Source organism: Schistocerca serialis, chromosome 8, assembly GCF_023864345.2.
Source record: "Schistocerca serialis cubense isolate TAMUIC-IGC-003099 chromosome 8, iqSchSeri2.2, whole genome shotgun sequence".
Lineage (NCBI taxonomy): Eukaryota > Metazoa > Arthropoda > Insecta > Orthoptera > Acrididae > Schistocerca > Schistocerca serialis.
The window spans coordinates 317,616,313-317,638,786 of NC_064645.1; the positions used below are offsets into that span (position 1 = coordinate 317,616,313).

The following is a 22,474-nucleotide window of genomic DNA, read 5'->3' on the forward strand; positions in this document are numbered from 1 at the left end:
CAGCCTGGAACCGCGCTACTGCTACGGTCGCAGGTTCGAATCCTGCCTGTGGCATGGATGTGTGTTATGTCCTTAGGTTAGTTACGTTTAAGTAGTTCTAAGTCTAGGGGACTGATGACCTCAGATGTTAAGTCCGATAGTGCTTAGAGCCATTTTCACTTTCCTGCTTCGATGGGGTTGAGGTCCGTCTTGTATGAGCCACATATTATCGAAATCAGTGTCACTTTGGATAATGGGGAAGAAATCACCTTCCAAAACCTTCACGTACCTTTTGGTAGTCGCGGTTCCATCAAGGAATATCGCACCGATTATTCTGTGACTGGACATTGCAAACCACAGTCACTCGTTGACGGTGAAGAGATTTCTCGATCGCAATATGCGGATCCTCAGTCCCCCAAATGCGCCTGTTCTGCTAATTGACGAACCCATCCAAATGAAAGTGGGCTTCGTCGCTAAACCAAACCATTCATGCGGGTACTAATATCCAACATGCCCGCGGCCAATCGTGGGGTTTGAACTTCCTAGCGCAAACCGTTCAGAAGTTATAACGATTTTATTTCATATAGTTCTATAATCGTCAGCCTGTACAAACATCACTACTACAGGTGGGACGGGAAATCATACGGATGGAGTAGGTTAAATATCTAGGTGACGGAGCAGAGCCAAACACCTCTCAAAAAGAAGCCCTTGCATCACAGACCAGAAAAGTAATACCAGTCGGCCTATATTAACAAATATCTATAGAGGTAATCCAAGTAAAGGTGCGAGTAATTGTGTCGTCACCCTCTCTCTATTCGTTTAGTCGGTTCCGACTCTTCGTGACCCCCATGAACCAAATCACGCCACTTTTTCCTGTCTTGCACTTTCTCCCGTAGACCTTCCAGGTTGGAACACATTGCTTCTGTGATGCCATCGATCCATCTCATCCTCTGACGTCCTCTTCTTCTAGTTCCTTCAATCTTCCCCAGCATTAACGTTTTTTCCAGCGAGGCATGCCTTCGCATTGTGTGTTCAAAGTAGGTCAGCTTTTGTTTTAACATTAGACCTTCCAGGGAGAAATCTGGTTTTATTTGCTCCAATATTGATCTGTTGGTTCTCTTTGCAGTCCATGGAACTCTAAGAAGTTTCCTCCAACACCATAATTCGAAGGAGTCAATTCTACGCCGTTCAGCCTTTCTATTGGTCCAGGTCTCACATTCATACATCACAACTGGAGAGACCATAGCCCTCACAATACGGATCTTTGTTGCTAGTGTTATATCTCTGGACCTTATAACCTTGTCAAGGTTTGACATCGCCTGTCTACCGAGCAACAGGCGTCTCCGGATTTCATGGCTGCAGTCGCCATCAGCAGAACCGAGATAACTGAATGTGGCCACTACCTCCATGGTTTCTCCTGCTATATCCCACGAATTGGTAGGTGTAGTTGCCATAATTTTCGTTTTCTTCACATTCAGCCTAAGACCGGCCTTTTCACTTTCGTCTTTCGCCTTCAGCAAGAGTGTTCTCAATGCTTCTTCACTTTCTGCCAACAGGATCGTATCATCCGCGTACCTGAGGTTGTTTACATTTATTCCAGCTATTTTAATTCCTGCTTCTCCTTCATCTAGCCTCGCATTCCTCATAACATGTTCTGCATACAGACTGAATAAGTACGGTGACAGTATGCAGCCTTGCCGGACCCCTTTCTGAATCTTTATCCATTTCGTTGTTCCATACATAGTTCTCACCGTGGCTTCTTGGTCAAGGTATAAACTCCGTATCAGATGAATGAGGTACACCCATGTTTTTCAGTACGTTCCATAATTTGTTGTGGTCGACGCAGTCAAAGGCTTTGGCGTAGTCAATAAAGCAGAGGTACACATCTCTCTGGAATTCTCTTGCTTTTTCCATAATCCACCGAATGTTAGCAATTTGATCTCTAGTTCCTCTTCCTTTCCTAAATCCAGCTTGTTCATCTGGTTGCTCTCGATCTAGATATTGGCGAAGTCTATTTTGTAAGATTTTCAACATGACTTTGCTAGCATGTGAGATAAGTGCGATTGTTCGGTAATCTGTGCATTCTTTAGAACTTCTCTTCTTTGGAATGGGGATGAATACTGATCTTTTCCAGTCTTCTGGCCACTGCTGTGTGATCCATATTTTTTGAAATATTGAGTGGATCACTTTCACTGCATCCTTTCCAGTGACTTTAAACAATTCTGCTGGTATTTCATCATGTCCATTAGTTTTGCTATCAGCCATATTTTCAAGGGCCCACTGGATTTCACTCTCCAAAATATCTGGCGCTGGTTCTAAATTAACATTAACATCAGCAGTAGGAGCCCTGTCATTATGCAGTTCTTTTGTTTAGGTCTTCTACCCAACTTTGTTTAACATCCCCTGCTTCACTCAGATCTTTCCCGTTTCTGTCTTTTATCATTCCAATTTTTGCCTGGAATTTTCCTTTAATTTCTCTAATTTTCTTATAAAGGTCTTCCCCATTCCGTTACTATCTTCAGCTTCCTTGCACTGTTCATTAAAGAATATATTTTTATCTCTTCTAGCTAATTTCTGAAAATGTTTATTTAATTCAAACATAGCTGATCCTTCTCCCTTGATTTTTGCTTTCCTTCGTTCTTCTGCAACTTGCAGATTGTGTCGTAGACAGTATTAAATATGGAAATTTGCGCCGGCCATGGAAGCGTGCTCGAATAGCCAAATTGGTTAATGTGACCACTCAAAATAATTGAGAAATCTGTGTTCGAGTTCCGGTCCGGCACAAATTTTCATATGTCACGAGTAGAGATATCCTTATATATGGAAATGGAAATGAAGTCCCATGCTTCTTGACAGAGCGTAGGGGAACGATGCGGGAGACCCGCACCGCCGTACTAGGCAAGATCCTAATGGAGATGGTTCGCCGTTGCCTTCCTCCGACCGTAATGTGGATGAATGATGATGATGAAGACGACACAACAACACCCAGTCATCTCGGGGCAGGTGAAATTCCCTGATCCCGCCGGGAATCGAACCCGGGATCGCGTGCTCGGTAAGCGAGAAAGCTACCACGAGACCACGAGTGGAGGACATCTTTTTATATAATTGGTTAATGTCAGAAATATCCTGCAATTCTGAATAAATTTCATAAATTTGCTACAGCTTCAAGATCGTCACCAATATCTGTTTCTTCAGACATAGTTAAAACCTTAGGGTGGGAATTCAAGAATAGTTGCAAATGATGGGGTCGTAAATAGACTACATATAGAAATTTGGTTCGGCCCTGGAAGCGAATTCGGATAGCCGAATTGGTTACGGCGATCGCTCAAAATGCGGGAAACCCGAGTTCGGGTCCCAGTTCCGCACAAACTCTCATATTCCACTAACAGATAAAAACTTCATTCTTAATGCAGCTAACGTCAGAAAGATCGTTCAGTTGAGGGTTGGGTTGGGTTGTTTGGAGGAAGAGACCAAACATCGAGGTCATCAGTCTCAGTGGATTAGGGAAGGACGGGGAAGGAAGTCGCCCGTGCCCTTTCAGAGAAACCATCCCGGCATTTGCCTGGAGCGATTTAAGTTTCGGAAAACCTACAAAAGGATGTCCGGACGCGGGATTGAACCGTCGTACTCCCGAATTCGAGTCCAGTGTGCTAACCACTGCGCCACCTCGCTCTGTCGTTCAATTGAGAGTAAAGTTCATAAATCTTTTACAGTTGCAGAATCGTCACCAATGACAGTGTCAGGAGACATTGTTATAAATAAATGAAGGAATGTTGACCGGCCGTGAGGCATACCGAGATAGTCCGTGCAGTTGCGGTAACGCTGCGTCGTGGATGGTGCTGTGAGTGCCACACGTGCATAGTAAGCAGAAAATCCAGGGTTCGAATCCCAGTCCAGCACACATCTTCGCTGGAAGCCGCTGCTACCGCTTAATGTCCCGCTGCAGCTGACAGCCAGTGATCCCAGTGTTTCACACCTGAGGGATCTGCATGGTGCCTGTGCTTTCGAAGGAGCAGACACCACGTATTCATATAATTTTATATTATAGTCGTTTACCACAATACTGTTTACCTAGTATGTACAGTATGCATCATAATATTGCACGTAATCTGGATGGCCAATACTACGTGTTCAGTAACTTTAATTTTCATTACATCTTAATTTTACTCTACTTCGATCCTTCTTATCAAGTATAGGTTAATCAGCTTCATATTAGCCACACCCGCAACTGTCTTGCTTTCGTTGTAATAGCGCGGATATATGTGGCCATTCGCCATTTGGTAATTTTAAGCACCGCTGCCGGTTAGATCACCCAGCTGTTTCGCATCCAGGCCAATGTGATGTACGCATGACTCTACGTTGTGGTCTGCTTGTTGCTGTAACAGTTCAGAGGTATTTGTAATTATTCGTGGTTTTGAAACCTCCCCTTAGAAATTTATGAATTACTGTGCTGGTAAACCTCTTACGTTATTTGATTTTCAAACAACTGAGCAGACCTGAACGTACTCAGACATTTCTATCTTTACTTAATCTGATCAACACTAAACTGACAGACAATATTTTTAGCGCAACGCAATCTGACTTTCAATAATCCCTACAAAAGAATGGCGCTGACTAACAATAACCTATACCTTTCATGAATCACTTACCTCACAAAAATCTTCGTTACTCGAACTACTGCAATACAGCGAGCGCCAATACTGCCAGCTAAATAAAAGATTCTAACTACTGAAGGCACTAACTACTGATAGGCACAGATAGCAAATGAAAGATTTTGATAGAGAACAAACAATGTATTTACCTTAATAGTGTTCAAAAATCATACACAGGGTGTTACAAAAAGGTTCGGCCAAACTTTCAGGAATCATTTCTCACACACAAAGAAAGAAAGTATGTTATGTGGACATGTGTCCGGAAACGCTTACTTTCCATGTTAGAGCTCATTTTATTACTTCTCTTCAAATCACATTAATCATGGAATGGAAACACACAGCAACAGAACGTACCAGCGTGACTTCAAACACATTGTTACAGGAAATGTTCAAAATGTCCTCCGTTAGCGAGGATACATGCATCCACCCTCCGTCGCATGGAAACCCTGATGCCCTGATGCAGCCCTGGAGAATGGCATATTGTATCACAGCCGTCCATAATACGAGCACGAAGAGTCTCTACATTTGGTACCGGGGTTGCGTAGACAAGAGCTTTCAAATGGCCCCATAAATGAAAGTCAAGAGGGTTGAGGTCAGGAGAGCGTGGAGCCATGGAATTGGTCCGCCTCTACCAATCCATCGGTCACCGAATCTGTTGTTGAGAACCGTACGAACACTTCGACTGAAATGTGCAGGAGCTCCATCGTGCATGAACCACATGTTTTGTCGTACTTGTAAAGGCACATGTTCTAGCAGCACAGGTAGAGTATCCCGTATGAAATCATGATAACGTGCTTCATTGAGCGTAGGTGGAAGAACATGGGGCCCAATGAAAACATCACCAACAATGCCTGCCCAAACGTTCACAGAAAATCTGTGTTGATGACGTGATTGCACAATTGCGTGCGGATTCTCGTCAGCCCACACATGTTGATTGTGAAAATTTACAATTTGATCACGTTGGAATGAAGCCTCATCCGTAAAGAGAACGTTTGCACTGAAATGAGGATTGACACATTGTTGGATGAACCATTCGCAGAAGTGTACCCGTGGAGGCCAATCAGCTGCCTGCACACGCTGTACATGGTACGGAAACAAACTGGTTCTCCCGAGCACTCTCCATACAGTGACGTGGTCAACGTTACCTTGTACAGCAGCAACTTCTCTGACGCTGACATTAGGGTTATCGTCAACTGCACGAAGAATTGCCTCGTTCATTGCAGATGTCCTCGTCGTTCTAGGTCTTCCCCAGTCGCGAGTCATAGGCTGGAATGTTCCGTGCTCCCTAAGACGCCGATCAATTGCTTCGAACGTCTTCCTGTCGGGACACCTTCGTTCTGGAAACCTGTCTCGATACAAACGTACCGCGCTACGGCTATTGCCCCGTGCTAATCCATACATCTAATGGGCATCTCCCAACTCCGCATTTGTAAACATTGCACTGACTGCAAAACCACGTTCGTGATGAACACTAACCTGTTGATGCTACGTGCTGATGTGCTTGATGCTAGTACTGTAGAGCAATGAGTCGCATGTCAACACAAGCACCGAAGTCAACATTACCTTCCTTCAATTGGGCCAACTGGCGGTGAATCGAGAAGTACAGTACATACTGACGAAACTAAAATGAGCTCTAACATGGAAATTAAGCGTTTCCGGACACATGTTCACATAACATCTTTTCTTTATTTGTGTGTGAGGAATGTTTCCTGAAAGATTGGCCGTACCTTTTTGTAACACCCTGTATATATATCAGTTCATGATATCCAGTATTACAAATTTACTCTTTCTGATGGACACACGCCCAGATCGTCCGCTCTCAAAATTCTGCCATCTCTCTCCCCACATCCACCACTGCTGGCGGCTCACCTCCAACTGCGCAGCGCTACGTGCTGTTCACATCCAACTGCCCAACACTACAATAGCGAGTATTCTAACAGTGCCAACCAGACACAGACTGCACACAGCACAGCCAGTGATTTTCATACAGAGTGCTACGTGAAGTTACCAGCATAAAAACCTAAACAGCCTACTTACAGTTTCCTTTATTGGTTTGTCAGACCACGTTTCCGTTAAAGCTGTGGGTTAATTTTCGAAATTTTTTCGTCTAGTTTCTGACTGTTCCTTTTTCTTACTATGATGGCCGAATTTTCGTCCAGACGATTTTATGTGTATGTGGCTGACATTGAGCTTTGGTAGTCGGCGCAGTGAACTTCGTATGATGGTCTTACGTGAGCGTTGTTTGCGGTTTTAATTAAGCTATTGGCTCACTTGGAACAATGTCTTATAATGTATGATAGTTATTTAATTAGAGTTCGTTTTCCTATTAGATGACCTGATGATGACTAACCGCTACGGGGCACGTTATTTTTAAATAAAAATAACTTTGCAACCGTGACTGTTTTATTTTCAACATAATGATACACACACTACAATACACCATAAAATTCTTAGAGTATGATCAGCATTTCTGGAAAGTGGAGGAGGTGGTTACACGTCCTAGCTGAAAATTTATGCCATACCGGGATACAAACTCGGATCTCCTTCTCACTAGGCAGATGCTCTGTAAATCAATGTCCACTAGCAGCTAAATGTCATTAATTACTTTGTGTCTTGATCCATACTGGCTTCAGGATCAAACAGTATCTGTTCTTTCAGGTAAGTCCGAAAGAACAGATACCACATAGAGAGATTTAAGTGTTCGTATATCCAAAGCGCTGTTAGAGAACGGAACGCTAGAGAAATATTCTAGAAGTGGTTCGAAGAACCCTCTGCCGTGCAGAAAATAGTGTAGTTATACAAACATTGTAACACATTATTACATATATTTACTGTTTGTTTTTTGAATATAGTTCTCTGTGGATACTTTCATACTACTTTCTTCGTTTATGTTGTAGCATTCTTAAAAACACTGATGATGACGATATTTATCGCCGAAACTAGTTTGGGGAATAAACAAGTAAACAAATAACGTAAAGTATTTTGCGTCAAGCCGGACTCACAATTCCCATATTGTTATTGCAATGGAATGAATACCCCTAGCTGCATACAGGCGTTGATATATATCAACGGGGACAGGTGAAAATGTGTGCCCCGACCCGGACTCGAACCCGGGATCTCCTGCTTACATGGCAGACGCCTTATCATCTTTTTTTTTTTTTTCGTTGTGTTTGGTCGTTGCGGATGTCGCAAGACATCGTGTTCAAGTTCGGTGGTTGATCCTTCCACTCAGTTTTTTTTTATTACAGAGACCAACCGGCTCTCTGACCGAACACGCTGAACTACCGTACGACTGCCCATTATATTCATTACTCGCGGCTTTACTGCCGATTCCCGTAAGAGTTCGAGAACTGTTTGTGCATCTGCAAAATGGTTCAAATGGCTCTGAGCACTATGGGACAACATCTGAGGTCATCAGTCCCCTAGAACTTAGAACTGCTTAAACCTGACTAACCTGAGGTCATCACACACATCCATGCGCGAGGCAGGATTCGAACCTGCGACCGTAGCAGTCGCGCGGTTCCGGACTAAAGCGCTTAGAACCGCTCGGCCACCGCGGCCGGCTGTGCGTCCCCACAGAAGATCTTCATATATATATAGTTAAGGCTCACCGGCCATTTGACCATCTTCTTCTGTGCGGATGCACAAACAGTGCCCGAACTCTTACGGGAATCGGCAGTAAAGCCGCAAGTAATGAGTATAATGGGCAGAGGGGCACTATGAATATAGTGCGGGACTTTAAGTTGCGAATGTGGGTCTACAGGGGGGGGGGAGGGGTGCCAAAGATAAGTCCCTGCAGTCGCACTGTCCTCTGTGTCCTCGGTGGCTCAGATGGATAGAGCGTATGCCATGTAAGCAGGAGATCCCGGTTTCGAGTCTAGGTCGGGGCACACATTTTCAACTGTCCCCGTTGACTTCTATCAACGTCTGTATGCAGCTAGGGGTATTCATTTCATTGTAATTTCATTCTAACGCGCTGCATGGTCACCAATGTTATCTGATCTTTCGGACATGTGCGAAACAACATATACCATCTTCATATATATATCCCATATTGTTGTTTCTCCATGCGAACACGGTCCAAAAGGAAGAATTCCAACATAAAATCATTGTTAGACAGTTGTAGAACAACATGAAAATGTTGAGATTTAACTGGAGTGTTAGTGATTGTGTAGTGCCAGTGAGGCCAAGCATTTGAGGACGTGACACCTACCCTGGTGGATCAAGGCGGCCCGACTCAACATTGCGGCTCCAGACGACGGACAGCCCTCCGACGTCGATGGTGCCCTTGATGACGACCAGCAGCACTGCCCCGAACATCATCACTGTCTGCACCACGTCCGTCCACACCACTGCCCTGATGCCGCCCTACGACATTAAGAGGAGCACCACATTAAATTAATTCCTCCTAAACATCATTTTTACCCTATGATTGGACAAGAGAAAGAAAAACAAATAGGGACTTACGGATAGACACGAAACTAAGGTAAAACTAAGTTACGTTTCTCGTTCTGGCCCTAGAAGGGCCAATCGGGCACGATCGACCGCCGTGTCATCCTCTGCCAATAGCTTCACCCAGGGCGGTTTGAAGAGTCGTTGGAACTGCCACTAATCGGTCGAGCAGCTCCTCAGTTGGCCCCACAAGGCTGAGTACATCCTGCACCAGTCCTCTCACCAAGGAAATCTAACCCGGGTCTGCTGCATGGCAGCCAGCCGAGCTGACCATTCAGCTACGTAGTGCTCGAGAAATGTGAGGCTTGTTTTTTCAAGTTGGTAACATTTTTGATTACGGCCACTGTAGTAAGCGATCTGCGCATGCGAGCTAAGTATCAGCATCTATTGTCTGGTATCCTGAATCGACGAGCTCGAAAGCCCGTCAGAACGCATGGACGTAGACGACAGCTGCTAGGCGGCGCTCCTATAGTGCTATTAAAACTACTTTGTACTTGACAGTTTGCTGAGCGGCCGTGCAACGTTGCCAGCTGCCCTTGTAAAAAATGGAAGTCGTGTTTTTTATAATTTGGGAACTGTACATGGTAGTGATATGAGGACTGACACTTTTTTAACTCAGTGAAAATTTTGTGCTACTGAAATAGAGAAATATTTAACTGGTCAGGGATTTTCTCTGCCTCGTGATGACTGGGTGTTGTGTGCTGTCCTTAGGTTAGTTAGGTTTAAGTAGTTCTAGACCATAGCTGTTAAGTCCCATAGTGCTCAGAGCCATTTGAACCATTTTTCACGCTACTCAGTATTAATCATTCCCTATCTCCTAGACAATGTGTCGTACAACAACAAAATTTTGATCTTGTCTTCAGTGGCATATTTCGATAATGTTTGCAAACTTTCTGAGCAATACAGCCAGTAATAGTGAAGTAGTAAACTAAAATTTCACGCCTGACGCGGAACGTTTTCCAAATCAACATCAGAAATGTAGTAAGCAACAAACTTTTTCCCTTTACATTTTTCGTGGGGCGTCAAAGCGAGAAAAAGTTTCGGAAAGGTTTGAATTTATTTTTAGAGCACGTTGGAAGTGGGTGGGTGCTACAGTTTCGCCAAGACGAGAATAGCATTGTGCGTACCGTTGAAGTGCTGATATAACTTACGCGGGGTGGGAGAAAGCAGCACATATACCGCCGTTAGTCTTGTGCATGAATTTCGCAACATATCACAAAACTCAAAATACCAATACAACGAGACCAACACCATCAAAAGGTTCAATTTTTTTTTTTTTTTTTTTTTTCTTTGCAACTTACCATCACTCGACGTTCTATGTCCGACAGCTGGAAAGCGCCGCTTATATCTGTGTCGCTAGAACTTTCAGATGACTCCCAGATGGCAATAATTAATTTGAAAACACTATCTTCCAATAAGGATTCGTTCTTCCATGCCTCCTGAATGACAGCTTTTGTATGTACTACAACATTACTCCAGTTTTCCACAGTTACTTTAGTCTTTCCACTTCTGAAAGCCTGAATTTCTTGTTTCCACGTGCTATGTACCCCTTGATTTGGGCCCATATTAGCTCTATAGCATTAAAGTGACAATGATAGGGACGTAATCTAATTACAGACTGTCCATGTTTATTGGCAACTTCTAAAACGTATGTCGGGTGTCGTGGCTTATGTTGTGACACAAGTTCCAATAGTTCCACTTTCTTCATTCCGTCATCGAATTGTATATTATTTCGCCGTAACCACAGTATAATTTCGTCTTAGCGTTGGGGCTTTGCCCTTTACAACAGTGTGGTATGGCGCATTGTCAATAATGATGTACGACGGTTTCTCCAAATTCGGTAACACTGAATTTTCAAACCATCATACAAAGATGGCGTGGTTCATTTCCTCGTGAAAATCTGAGGTTTTCTTTGACCTGAAAACATGTATCTTCAGTGTATGACCAGAATTCACCCATGTTTCATCTAGCCACACTAAATCATCGAATTCAACGTCCTTTACCTGCCGCAAAAATCGGCATCGCCAAGCAGCAATATCTTACCGTTCCAAGAGAACTGTACGACCACTTAATTTTTCGTAATTAAATCCCAGGTTTAATAAAACCAGCCGAAGAGATGACTTACTACCAACGAAAAGACCAGCTTCTTTAAGCGTTACATGCAGTTTTTGTAACATTGGATGCTCTCTACGGTGATAATATGCATACAAATGTCTGCTAATCGCATCCTGTCCGAAAGAATTAACATTCGTCACACGTTTCTCGACGCGTCGTTTTTTTCCCCAGAGTTTCCACACTTGGCGGTTCGGAGTTAAGATTTGATGGCCCGGAATGTGTATTCAGTTTTTCATTTTGCTCTTTGCCTATGTTTATAGCGGTTGTTCTGCTTATTCTTAATGCTGCCGCAGGCCTCTCGACTACCTTATTAACGGAAAGAAGAGGCCCTCCCTTCTCCCTTTCCACCTCAAAATATTGTCTTTCGTTGCAGACGTATTCGCGCGATTGTCCTCTCAATGCTATTCCTTGCCCAACTTTCTTCAAAGATGATTTCGGCCTACGAACGCTAGGACGACCACGCTTTTTATTTTCGGACATTTTGTTCACAGAGGTCACTACAATAATTTATCACACACTCGTAGTGGAAACAAAGGAGAAGCAGACACTGAGATAATGCAGTTCACACAACACGACGCGCACAAGACCAGGTGTTAGCAGGTACTGTACCACGACGCATAAGCAGCGGCAACTATGCAGGGGAGGGGTGCTAAACGTCAGCCTGCGATTGGCCTGCACTGTCTCACGGTCACGCGCTCTGCTAGCTGTCAAGTACAAAGTAGTTTTAATCGCACTATAATATTTGTGAGCACGGATGTCGCTGCATCATCGTTGGACACGCCCCCCCCCTCCCCACCCTCTACAATACCTACGCGGCAGCATATCGGCGCCTGCGGCCGCCTGTGGAGCTAGCAGAGCAGGGGCCCGGTCCTCAGTCGTGATCCGACTGCGCTCTCGTATTGTCCATTGTACTCAGCGTTGCATGGTTCCCGATATTGCTATGTATAGACCCTATTTGTTCCACTCTCCAGACTTGCCATTTTGTCGTGTTGTCTTTGTTGTTCGCCAGTTGCTGTTGTTGCGTTTCGTGGCGTCGACCTTCTCAGACAGTCGGCCGGCGCCTCCTGGCAGTGTCCAGTTCTGGTTACTATATATTGGGTACCTACAAACAGCATCTCGTATTGCACATCACCTCGCTCCACTTGTCTGTAGTTGAGTGGTCAGCGCAGCTAACTGCCATCTGGGGGACAAGGCTTCAATACCCAGTGCTTCCAGGGATTTTTCCTTCGTGAGAGGATTGGAACGGCGTGCAGTCAGCATCATGGGGCCAACTGGGGAGGTTCAAATGGTTCTAAGCATTATGGGACTTAACATCTGAGGTCATCAGTCCCCTAGACTTAGAACTACTTAAACCTAAGGACATCACACACATCCATGCCCAAGGCTGGATGCGAACCTGCGACCGTAGCAGCAGCGCGGTTCCAGACTGAAGCCCCTAGAATCGCTCGGTCACAGCGGCCGGCAACTGGGAAGGTACTCGACCGATTAGTAATGGTTCCAAGCTCAAGAAACGCGACAACGACAAGGAGAGCGGTATGCTGACCCCATTCCCCTCTATACCACATCCGATGATGCCACTGGAAAAGGATGACAGGTCTGGTTCAATGTGCTCATCAGGGCCTGAACGAAGATAATTTAGTACTACTTACTTTCCCCACTCCCTCTAACTAGTGGAAACCACAGAAGGTGATTCCATACTCTGTGATCTTGGGATTATCTTTCACAGTCCTACATATAGGCTTGAATCAAGCAGTCAGTTTGAACAGCCGTTAAATTTACAAGATAAAATCAAGGAAGCCACTGTAGTATTTATAAGAGCGAGAGACAGAGAAATACTGGCAGTAAGGAGCAACGGTGGAGCATGATAGTTGGAAGATGTAGGATCCTGTCATGTTATGCAGATGGCAGACGGCGGTTTTCTTCCCATCACGTGAATCACGAAGATCATTTACGGCTCCAAAACAGTAAACGTCATACTCGACTTTCCTCTTCCTACTCCTGTAAGTGCGTGAGACCTTAGAGTCAGACTTTCGCCAACATAGAGCCTAACACGAGGTCCCCTGTGATGGCTACTGCCTACGTGGACGCTGCGTATTGACTGCTTCATCGCACCAGTGCTTAATTCTAAACAATGTGAATGTTTGGCAGTCCTATCAAATATGATGGTTCTGAAGGAACTGAAGCGCTATCAGCAAAACGAGATGATAACGAAATAAGAGTGGAAGCTACTAAGACGGTAGTTTCGTGAGAGGTGTAAGGAAACATCTGAGGTAAGTTCTATCCGATAGTTAGACTGATACTGAAATAGCACAGTACCAGGTGAAATGTAATAATACCTCGCCTATCCCCTAAAGGAATGTGGAAAGTCTTTCGAGGAGAGGAACAAAGCCAGCTGACCACTCAAATTCTGAGGTTTCTGGCCATAGCTATCATGTAATAACGGTAATCATGTTAGCGACCCCTACATCGGAAAGCGAGAGTATTGAGGAAACAGCAGACGAGGAGATAGTACAGAATCAGACTGGCGGTGAGGTACTCCACACTGAAGGAGTTACAATGTCGCAGCGGACCGTTGCTCTCGCAGCTGTATAGGAGAAAAGTCGGTTGCCTGTAGAATGAGATTTTCACTCTTCAGCGTAGTATGACCTGAAATGAAGCCCCCGGCAGATGAAAACTTGATGCCGGACCGAGACTCGAGTTCGGGACCTTTCCGTTCGCGTGCAAGTGCTCCACCCTTCCTCCTTTTAAGTCGAACAGGGACTCAAGAGGTAGCTGTTGACCAAAATGATGTAATTCTAGTAGCCAACTGTGACACAACTGTTGCTACCGATGATAATCAGATGAAATAAAAGCTGCGACTGTGACGAATCTTTTGGACCATGCAGGTGAGGTGGATGTTCTAGGTAAGAGGGAAATTGTGGTAATGAATGATGACACCGAGTAGATACCGAATAAACTAATGAAATGTATCTCTTACATAATAATGATGACCAGTGGGGAAACCTTGTTTCCTCGCAGCAAGATCGTGCCGATTGCTGAATCGTGCAGTTTTACCTGGCAGGGCTACCAGATGAGCAAATGAAGGGCTTATTTCAATAGTGGTACAAGTCCATTTTTGTTCATATTGAGATACAGAGTCCTAAAGTTAAATGAGCGCTGAAAAATCTGCAGTTGAGATACAAGAAATATTCAAGCATATGGCTTCTCGCTAGAGATGAACCTTCCTTTCTGTTTGTTTGGCTCATTACTTTCAGAAGCAATATAGACAGAAAAGTGAAAGTAATGGACTTCTACCACTATTGAAATAAGCCCTTCAAATGTCTGCATTTATATGGTATGTAGTATCCGGCAGGGAATTGTTTATGAGGACAGGAGTCGAGGTTGATGATAGTCGTAAGAGAAAATTCTGGTGTGGAGAAATGATGGTGGTTCTTAATGTGCAAAGACATGAACATATTTGCGTGAAGTGGGAGCCGTATCCAATTGCAGATACATGAGACCGAAACAGAACTAATGTTTAGCACTCGAAAATTTTGAAAAGCTTGTGTATATATCATGTTCCAAAGATTTTGCATCAAACATCTAGGGCTGCAACATCACGTCTTGGGGAACAAAATTTGTTAGAGATAAAATGTTTACTGACGCTTCGCGGCGACATTATTTGGTTTTGGTTATGGCGCTTAGAGACGGCAGGGGGCAGGCACACTACGACGTGCATGTATGCAGTGTATGTTTCCTATAATTCAGTTGATCGTTCAACATGAAATGGGGTAGATAGATTCAATTAAACTTCCTGATTCCTTTTGTAAAATATCTTATAGACACCCTTTCTTAAGGTATTCTTGTTGAAAACTATTATCAGTTTTCTGAGGTAGACAGAATGCAGCACACTTAGTAGATCGTAGGAGTTCAATGAAATCTCACCGTCCCAGGGCGGACGAATACAAATGGGCACCTGGCACATTTGATGCAAATACTTTGAAACACCATGTTTCGTATAATAATGAGTGCTTTCCTGTTGTTTGGTTGTGTTCTGGTATTGTATCTGATAGTCGATGTGTGTGTTACTTTTCTGTAATTATTTTCTACAGTTAAGTTAGCGATAATTGTGGGGTTTCTTCATCCTCTGGTATCCGATTTCGTAGAGCAGGCAGAAGGTGACTGTGTGGCAAGATAAATCTGATTTTGACTGAAGTTTGTTGTATATCCATTGAGATCAGTGTAATCGAATGCAGTCAGTCAGCATAATACGAGGGTCCTCAGCAGAATTATATTTTTTGCATAAGTATGAGAATTTTGTCAGCATGTATTCAATTTAGTTCACCAAATAAGATGTGCCATCTGGTTCCTTTGTATACCTTGAAAATGTCCGTAACGTCATTGTCGTAGTGTCTTTGATGTGTCCTCTTTTGAGTTTAGATGTGTTATCCTGTATGATATTCTGGTTCTGTGAAGCTTGTGTTTGCTGACTGAAGAACGCATTGTTTTGATTACTAATTTGTATAGGTGAGCGCCCAATATGTGTTGGAGGACTGTGATCTTCAGACTATATTTAATGGTTGTAGATTGGTCAATTTTTGCTTTGCTTGTACTTTTGCGTGAATTTGTTGCTCTGGAAAATGTGAAGTTCTTCAGGTTATAATTACCTGAGTACACTCAAAGTGTGTTATGTACAGGCAGTCGAATTAAACAGGTTGGATAAGGATGAGGTTTGTTTGAGACGGTGGCTTTGTTTTGTAGGGCGATAGTGAAGTTGTCAAATATATATATGTTGAGTGTGTGTGTATGTGTGTGTGTGTGCGTGTGTGTATGTGTGTGTGTGTGTGTGTGTGTGTGTGTGTGTGTGTGTGTGTGCGATTCTGCGTCGTGTATATTTATGTGACCAGCCTCAAGGGAACGCTTGGAGCCTCAATTCGTCGATGTCGAGAGAAATTTTGATGTGAAAGGGAGGCTTTTTGTGAGAATGACCTGCGCATCAAGAGAACGCTTGCCCTCTAGTTGTGTGAGTATTAAGGATTTTCCTTTTTTTAAGGGGAGAAGGCTCGATGGATATGTGTGACATGTCAACATCTCGATCCGAAAGGATACCCTCCGAATAATATAACGTCTGATGTAGTAAGGGATTCAACAAGAGCCTTGGAAGCTGGCTGAAAATGACTTATTAGTAGAAAAATCTAACTAAATGTAGAAGTAAGCTATGATTGACTTAAAACTGAACGTCCTTGGCGGGTTTCTGTTCAACTGCCGACATCGACACCGAGTTGAAGGTAGAGGAGGCAATAACCTTGGGAAAATTGAAAAGGATTTTATTAAGTACAGCAACCAAGGATTGCAAAAGAGGATCATGGATTAAAAGACTTGTGAAAAGGAATACATCAGGAAGATAAATAGATAAATCTGTGTAGGAACAGCAATAAGGCACAGTGAGCATAACATTTATTTTTTAAGTCAAAATCGGCTTGCAGTTGGTCCATAAGACCTGTCGCTGTAATCGAGGGCACTTTAACAGCTGTGAAGTATGTGAACATTAATACGAATCATCATTCCCTCATGGTTGATGTCTTCCCTGATGACAATGTCACCTTCCACAAGGGCAATAGTCCATACCACAAGGCCAGAATCGTGCTTCGGTGATTGTGCAACATGGTAGTGAACTCACCTTAATATCTAGGCCACCAAATTGGTCTGACAGGCACTTGTTGGAACACATCAAGAAAGCTGTAAGTCGCTAGCTCCGAGCCAACAAACCACTGGCGATAGCACTTCATTTCAAACGCTTCTAGATTTTTTGCTTCATTCGGATTTCCGATAGTCCAAGTTTCACTTCCACACAATGCTGACTCAAACGTGAGCTCTTTAGAACTTCTTAAATTTTTCCACATCTAATACCAAAGACCTTTTCATTCAAGAATGCTTTCTTGGCCCGTGTAATTCTACTTCTGGTACTCTCCTTGTTTCAGACATCTTATATGACCTCATTTCCTAGAGTGGAGAATTCTTTCACTACTGTGTTGAGCCCAAGTCTCATCCCTACATAGATTTAATCCTCATGTACAGTTATGGTAAGATCGCTTATGCGGCCTTACGAATGAAAATCGTATCTACGTTGTACACAATAACTTACGTTGTATTAGTAACAAAATAAATTGTGTTAAGTCAAAAATGAAAGATGTCTTATGAAGATGCTTTTCTAAAATGCATTCAATTCAGTATCGACTGAAAGGACAATATAGCTCACCACACATGTGTAGAAGATGCACACAATGCACACCACAGGGGATATGATGTGCAAGTTCACGCCAGTAACTGGAAAGAAATAATGAAGACAAATTAACCACATGGAAACATCACAAGCTATTATTTACTGATGACAAAATTCAACATAATACAGTCAAAACTGAGGACAGGAAGCACTTTGCTAGTCTCTTTAGAAGGAATAGTTGTGGATGATATGTAAAGTATGGTTTACATATCAGCAAGCGAACGCAGGAGAACATTCTCGTAAGACGCGGTCTAGTTGGAACCGGTTCACTGAGGAACACAGCATATGCGCAAATAATCTTATATATAAAAATGAGTGTTTGTTTGTTCGTCTTCTGTGTGTTCTGATGCCATTCATCCGATTATGATGAAATGTTGGTGAGTCCTTTCGCATAAGACCGCGAAGATTTCGAAGGGAGTAAGAACCCCGTACCATTCATAGGGACAAGGGCGAAAAGGGGCGTGACATATAAGCTTAACTCAGGAATGTCTACATCAATGTCAGTCAAATTATTTATATACATGACTTATTATTTGTATAATTATTTTTATAAAGATAATGAGTGGATAATATACCCCAACCGCAAGATGTGACACTTAAAAGTATTCCATAAATACCAATACTGGTATGAAACCATAGTTCTCAGTGTCGCTTGACTTCCTGCTGACAGTCAGGATGACATTTCAACCCACATTTGTAGGTAGGTGGGGGGCGGGGTGCAAAGATTAGTTACATATCAGCATATCTCTGCCACGGCTGAAGCAATTTCTACCATCATTTGCACATATATCACATGCTAACTGCAAAAATTTATTGTGGCAATTACGCTGCCTCACAACCCTAAGGCTGAGGGTGTGGGATAACTCAGTAACTTCCACCAAACTTTGCACATACATGGATAAAAGTACAGTGGGATTAAAGTACCTCTAGTAATGCTAGAGCTGGGGTGAGGATAGAAGGAGTGGCGTGTAAGGAACTATTAATTTTACCACCATGTTTCGGGGCGAAAGATCATGCCACATGGCTCAACACCACAGATATATTTGACGTTCTCTCTAGAGTCGCATGGTGTAAAACAGCGGAGAATTAGACGGATGCCAGCGATAGTTATTCACGAAACGACCATCAATTACTGGCACAATTAAACATTGAGGTGACAAAAGTCATGATATAGCTATATACACATATACAGATGGTGGTAGTACCGCGTACACGAAGTATAAAAGGAGAGCGCGTTGGTGGAGCTATCATTTGTACTCGGGTGATTCATGTGAAAATATTTCTGACGCGTTTGTGGTCGCACGACGGGAATTATCAGACTTTGAACCCGGAATGGTAGCTGGAGCTAGACGCATGAGACTTTGCACTTCGGAAATTGTTGGAGAATTCAACATTTAATGATCCACAGTGTCAAAAGTTTGTCGAGCTATGGCAGCAGAGGACCGACGTGAGTGCCTTTGTGAACAATATGACATCGCCTGCAGCGGCACTTCTGGGCTCGCGACCGCATCGGTTGGACCACAGACGACTGGTAAACCGTGGCCTGGTCAGATGAGTCACGATTTCAGTTGATAAAAAAGAGCTGATGGTAGCATTTGAATGCGAAGCAAACCCCACGAAGCCATGGACCGTGTTGTGGGGGCTGGTGGTGGTTCCTTAATGGTGTGGACTGTGTGTCCAACTGAACCGATCGTTGACTAGAAATGGTCTACTTGAAAACCATGGGAAGCCGTTCATGGACTTCATGTTCCCAAACAACGACTAAATTCTTGTGGATGACAATACGCCATGTCACCTGGCCTCAATCGTTCACGATTAGTTTGGAGAACATTCTGGACAGTCCGTGGCTATGATTTCTCCACCCACCGAACATTTGTGGGACATAATCGAGATGTCAGTTCCTGCACACTATCCTGCACCGGCAATACTTTCCCATTTGTGGCCAGCTGTATAGGCAGCATGGCTCAGTATTTCTGCCGGGACTTTCAGCGACTTGTTGAGTTTATGTCACGTCTAGTCGCTGCACTACACTGGTCAAAAGGAAGTCCAACACGACATTAGGAGGCATCCTATGATGTTTGTCACTTCAGTGTAAGTTTCCCCAGAATTTATATCTAACTGCAGAGCGAAGTTTGTTTGGGATGAAACATATGTACAAATGTATGTGAGATATGCTAAATATGCGTAAAATATACGTTTGTTTTACATATATGTGACAAATGTGTAAGTGGACAACGCTGCAGGGGGAAAGCTAGGTAAATTAATCCTAAAAATCATTGTCTGTCATTTATTTTTTATATGTAAATGGGTCTGCTTCATGTATGTGTACCTGTTTAGAAAGAAAAAGAGAAATTACAAAGCTAGTATACTATACAGATAAGGGTATATCCTCCAATGTGACTACAGTGATGCCCTGATCGTTTCTACACTGTTTATTAAGCCGTCACTGACAAACTTTACGAGGAGAGGATTTTTTTAATATACTTATTATTTCGAATTCTTATTTACAAGTTACGGAATAGCCAGTTCGAGGTTCGTTGTTGTTCTGCTTCTAAGACTTTGTTATGCTTTACAGCAGCTATTTTTTTGAATCTATCATGGATTACGAATTCTTTCAGCTCACTAAAACGATTACATATCAAGGTGAGGGAAGGAACAACGCAAGAGTCGCACTATCGTGTCTACCACGATCGCTTTCCTAACATTAGGCATTCACAGTTTATCATCTTCACTGCATTTCATGATTTTGAGAAGCGGTGAATCCTCATCCTGGCCATATTGGGTGTGGAATATTTATTATACAGGGTGTTACAAAAAGGTACGGGCAAACTTTCAGGAAACATTCCTCACACACAAAGAAAGAAAATACACTCCTGGAAATGGAAAAAAGAACACATTGACACCGGTGTGTCAGACCCACCATACTTGCTCCGGACACTGCGAGAGGGCTGTACAAGCAATGATCACACGCACGGCACAGCGGACACACCAGGAACCGCGGTGTTGGCCGTCGAATGGCGCTAGCTGCGCAGCATTTGTGCACCGCCGCCGTCAGTGTCAGCCAGTTTGCTGTGGCATACGGAGCTCCATCGCAGTCATTAACACTGGTAGCATGCCGCGACAGCGTGGACGTGAACCGTATGTGCAGTTGACGGCCTTTGAGCGAGGGCGTATAGTGGGCATGCGGGAGGCCGGGTGGACGTACCGCCGAATTGCTCAACACGTGGGACGTGAGGTATCCACAGTACATCGATGTTGTCGCCAGTGGTCGGCGGAAGGTGCACGTGCCCGTCGACCTGGGACCGGACCGCAGCGACGCACGGATGCACGCCAAGACCGTAGGATCCTACGCAGTGCCGTAGGGGACCGCACCGCCACTTCCCAGCAAATTAGGGACACTGTTGCTCCTGGGGTATCGGCGAGGACCATTCGTAACCGTCTCCATGAAGCTGGGCTACGGTCCCGCACACCGTTAGGCCGTCTTCCGCTCACGCCCCAACATCGTGCAGCCCGCCTCCAGTGGTGTCGCGACAGGCGTGAATGGAGGGACGAATGGAGACGTGTCGTCTTCAGCGATGAGAGTCGCTTCTGCCTTGGTGCCAATGATGGTCGTATGCGTGTTTGGCGCCGTGCAGGTGAGCGCCACAATCAGGACTGCATACGACCGAGGCACACAGGGCCAACAACCGGCATCATGGTGTGGGGAGCGATCTCCTACACTGGCCGTACACCACTGGTGATCGTCGAGGGGACACTGAATAGTGCACGGTACATCCAAACCGTCATCGAACCCATCATTCTACCATTTCTAGACCGGCAAGGGAACTTGCTGTTCCAACAGGACAATGCACGTCCGCATGTATCCCATGCCACCCAACGTGCTCTAGAAGGTGTAAGTCAACTACCCTGGCCAGCAAGATCTCCGGATCTGTCCCCCATTGAGCATGTTTGGGACTGGATGAAGCGTCGTCTCACGCGGTCTGCACGTCCAGCACGAACGCTGGTCCAACTGAGGCGCCAGGTGGAAATGGCATGGCAAGCCGTTCCACAGGACTACATCCAGCATCTCTACGATCGTCTCCATGGGAGAATAGCAGCCTGCATTGCTGCGAAAGGTGGATATACACTGTACTAGTGCCGACATTGTGCATGCTCTGTTGCCTGTGTCTATGTGCCTGTGGTTCTGTCAGTGTGATCATGTGATGTATCTGACCCCAGGAATGTGTCAATAAAGTTTCCCCTTCCTGGGACAATGAATTCACGGTGTTCTTATTTCAATTTCCAGGAGTGTATGTTAGGTGGAAACGCTTACTTTCCATGTTAGAACTCATTTAATTACTTCTCTTCAAATCACATTAATCACGGAATGGAAACAGCAACAGAACGTACCTGCCATACCATCGTGACTTCAAACACTTTGTTACAGGAAATGTTCAAAATGTCCTCCGTTAGCGAGGATACATGCATCCACCCTCCGTCGCATGGAATCCCTGATCCGCTGATGCAGCCCTGGAGAATGGCGTATTGTATCACAGCTGTCCACAATACGAGCACGAAGAGTCTCTACATTTGGTACCGGGGTTGCGTAGACAAGAGCTTTGAAATGCCCCCATAAATGAAAGACAAGAGGGTTGAGGTCAGGAGAGCGTGGAGGACATGGAATTGGTCCGCCTCTACCAATCCATCGGTCACCGAATCTGTTGTTGAGAAGCGTACCAACACTTCGACTGAAATGTGCAGGAGCTCCATCGTGCATGAACCACATGCTGTGTCGTACTTGTAAAGGCACATGTTCTAGCAGCACAGGTAGAGTATTCCGTATGAAATCATGGCGGTGAATCGAGGAAGCACAGTACATACTGACGAAACTAAAATGAGCTCTAACATGGAAATTAAGCGTTTCTGGACACATGTCCACATAACATCTTTTCTTTATTTGTGTGTGAGAATGTTTCCTGAAAGTTTGGCCGTACCTTTTTGTAACACCCTGTATATAACACACTACACTTACGAA

The 22,474-nt window shown here is 44.2% G+C and overlaps 1 protein-coding gene across 2 annotated transcripts in view; it reads right to left on the bottom strand.

Moving 5' to 3' along the window:
* LOC126416411 (sodium-coupled monocarboxylate transporter 1-like) overlaps positions 1 to 22,474 on the bottom strand; it is a 182,116-nt gene that overhangs the window by 85,725 nt on the left and 73,917 nt on the right. For both annotated transcript variants that reach the window (XM_050084126.1, XM_050084127.1), the window contains exons 6-7: positions 17,437 to 17,504; positions 8,845 to 8,999 (exon numbers count right to left, since the gene is read on the bottom strand). In XM_050084126.1, the coding sequence (XP_049940083.1) occupies positions 8,845 to 8,999; positions 17,437 to 17,504 (223 nt within the window). The remainder of the gene's footprint in view (positions 1 to 8,844; positions 9,000 to 17,436; positions 17,505 to 22,474) is intronic.